The sequence below is a fragment of the Salmo salar genome, chromosome ssa13, assembly GCF_905237065.1.
Source record: "Salmo salar chromosome ssa13, Ssal_v3.1, whole genome shotgun sequence".
NCBI lineage: Eukaryota > Metazoa > Chordata > Actinopteri > Salmoniformes > Salmonidae > Salmo > Salmo salar.
In genome coordinates, this window is record NC_059454.1 from 92,820,526 (window position 1) to 92,823,025 (window position 2,500).

Genomic DNA, 2,500 nt, shown 5'->3' on the forward strand with positions numbered 1-2,500 from the left:
GTCAGATAGTATGGTCTAGACACGCTCAGAGAGAACAGGAGCTACAGTAAGACCAGGGCTAGAGCATAGCACTCTATCCACTGTGCCCTGTACAATCTCTGTTTCAATTATCTCTTACTCAACCATTCTCCTTGTGAGGAGGTTGTCAGAGTGCGATTGGAGTGATTACTCCCTTAGAGCTATGCTCTGTGTGGAGCTATGAAAAATACAATAAGTCATAAAAGACGAGCTCTCACAGAAAGGGCAGCGAGTGCAGCAGGCTCAAGGCTCACTGTCTGAGTAAAATAGTTCACTGACAGGAGACTAAACTCTCACTCAACCCCTGACAACCAGGAGGGACAAAGACATGGAAAAAGACAGGAATATAAGATATAACAGCAGCCTCAACTCAAGTTAGCAGTAAGTCAGTTAGACTAAATCAAGTTAGTCTGAGCATGTGTAACAGTGTAGGTTCCGTCCCTCTCTTCGCCCCAACCCGGGCTCGAACCAGGGACCCTTGCACACATCAACAACTGACACCCCACGAAGCATCGTTACCCATCGCGCCACAAAAGCCGCGGCCCTTGCAACGCAAGGGGAAACCCTACTTCAAGTCTCAGAGCGAGTGACGTCACTGATTGAAACGCTATTAGCGCGCACCACCGCTAACTAACTAGCCATTTCACATCAGTTACACATGCATGATTCAGCAAATACAGTGCCTTCGGGAAGTATTCACATCCCTTGACTTTTTCCATATTTCGTTGTGTTACAGCTTGAATTGAAATGAATTAAATTGAGGTTTTGTGTCACCGGCCTACACACAATACCCCATAATGTCAAAGTGGAATTATGCTTTTAGAATATTACAAATTAATAAAAAATGTAAAGCTGAAGTGTCTTGAGTCAATAAGTATTCAAACCCTTGGTTATGGCAAGCCTAAATAAGTTCAGGATAAACAAAATTGCTTAACAAGTCACACAATGAGTTGCATGGACTCACTCTGTGAGCAATAATAGTGTTGAACATGATTTCTGAATGATTACCTCATCTCTGTATCCCACACATACAATTACCTGTAAGGTCCCTCAGTCAAGCAGTACATTTCAAACACAGATTCAACCACAAAGACTAAGAAGGTTTCCCAATGCCTCATAAAGAAGGACAGCTATTGGTACTGTAGATGGGTAAGCATTGTAAAGTTATTAAGCATTGTATAGTTATTCATTACACTTTGGATGGTGTATCAATACACCCAGTAACTACAAAGATACAGGCATCCTTCCTAACTCAGTTGCCGGAGAGAAAGGAAATTGCTCAGGGATTTCACCATGAGGCCAATGGTGACTTTAAAACAGTTTATGGCTGTGATAGGAGAAAACTGAGGATGGATCAACAACATTGCAGTTACTCCACAATACTAACCTAAATGACAGAGTAAAAAGAAGGAAGCCTGTACAGAATAAAAATATTCCAAAATATGTATCCTGTTTGCAATAAGGCACTTAAGTAATTCTGCAAAGAACGTGGCATAGAAATGAACTTCATGTCCTGAATACAAAGTGTTATGTTTGGGGCAAATCCAACACCTCACTGAATACCACTCTTCATATTTTGAAGCATGGTGGTGGTTGCATCATGTTATGGGTATGCTTGTCAACAGCAAGGACCAGGGAGTTTTTTTTAGATAAAAAGAAAAGGTATACAGCTAAGCACAGGCAAAATCCTAGAAGAAAACCTAGTTCAGTCTGCTTTCCAACAGACACTGGGAGACAAATTCACCTTTCAGCATAAACACAAATATACACTGGAGTTGCTTAACAAGATGACATTGAATGTTTCTGAGTGGCCTAGTTACAGTTTTGACTTAAATCGTCTTGAAAATCTATGGCAAGACTTGAAAATGGCTGTCTAGCAATGATCAACAACCAACTTGACATAGTTTGAAGAATGTTTTAAAGAAAAATGTTCAAATATTGTACAATCCAGGTATACAAAGCTCTTAGAGACTTACCCAGAAAGACTCACAGCTGTAATCGCTGCCAAATGTCTAACATGTTTAGCATGTTTTGACTCAGTCTAACAAGTCTAACAAGTCTAACATGTTTTGACTCAGGGGGTTGAATACATATCTAATCCAGATATACTCGTGTTTTATTTGTCATATTTTTTTAAATAAATGTTAGAATTTTTCTTCCACTTTAACATTACAGAGTATTTTGTGTAGATCGCTGACAATTTTTTTTCAATTAAATCAATTTGAATCCCACTTTGTAACCCAGGTCTGATATACTTCATTAGTTCACTATATGTATGTACTGTATCTGGATACCACTGTATCTGGAAACCACTGTATCTGGAAACCACTGTATCTGGATACAGTACTATTTCCATACCTCTGAGAGGGTGGTGTCGAGCTGGAAGATCTGTCCCTCCCCCTCCACCTGTCGAACACACAGCTTACAGGCCAGGTCTACGGTGCTGGGACAGAACCTCTCCAGGGTGAAAGTACAGTGGAGG

The 2,500-nt window shown here is 40.4% G+C and overlaps 1 protein-coding gene across 3 annotated transcripts in view; it reads right to left on the bottom strand.

Moving 5' to 3' along the window:
• The window catches only part of LOC106568183 (netrin receptor UNC5C), a 230,403-nt gene that overhangs the window by 2,141 nt on the left and 225,762 nt on the right, over positions 1 to 2,500 (bottom strand). For all 3 annotated transcript variants that reach the window (XM_014138293.2, XM_014138292.2, XM_014138291.2), the window contains one exon: positions 2,377 to 2,500. This exon is cut by the window's right edge and continues 41 nt beyond it. In XM_014138293.2, coding sequence (XP_013993768.1) covers positions 2,377 to 2,500 — 124 coding nt within the window. The remainder of the gene's footprint in view (positions 1 to 2,376) is intronic.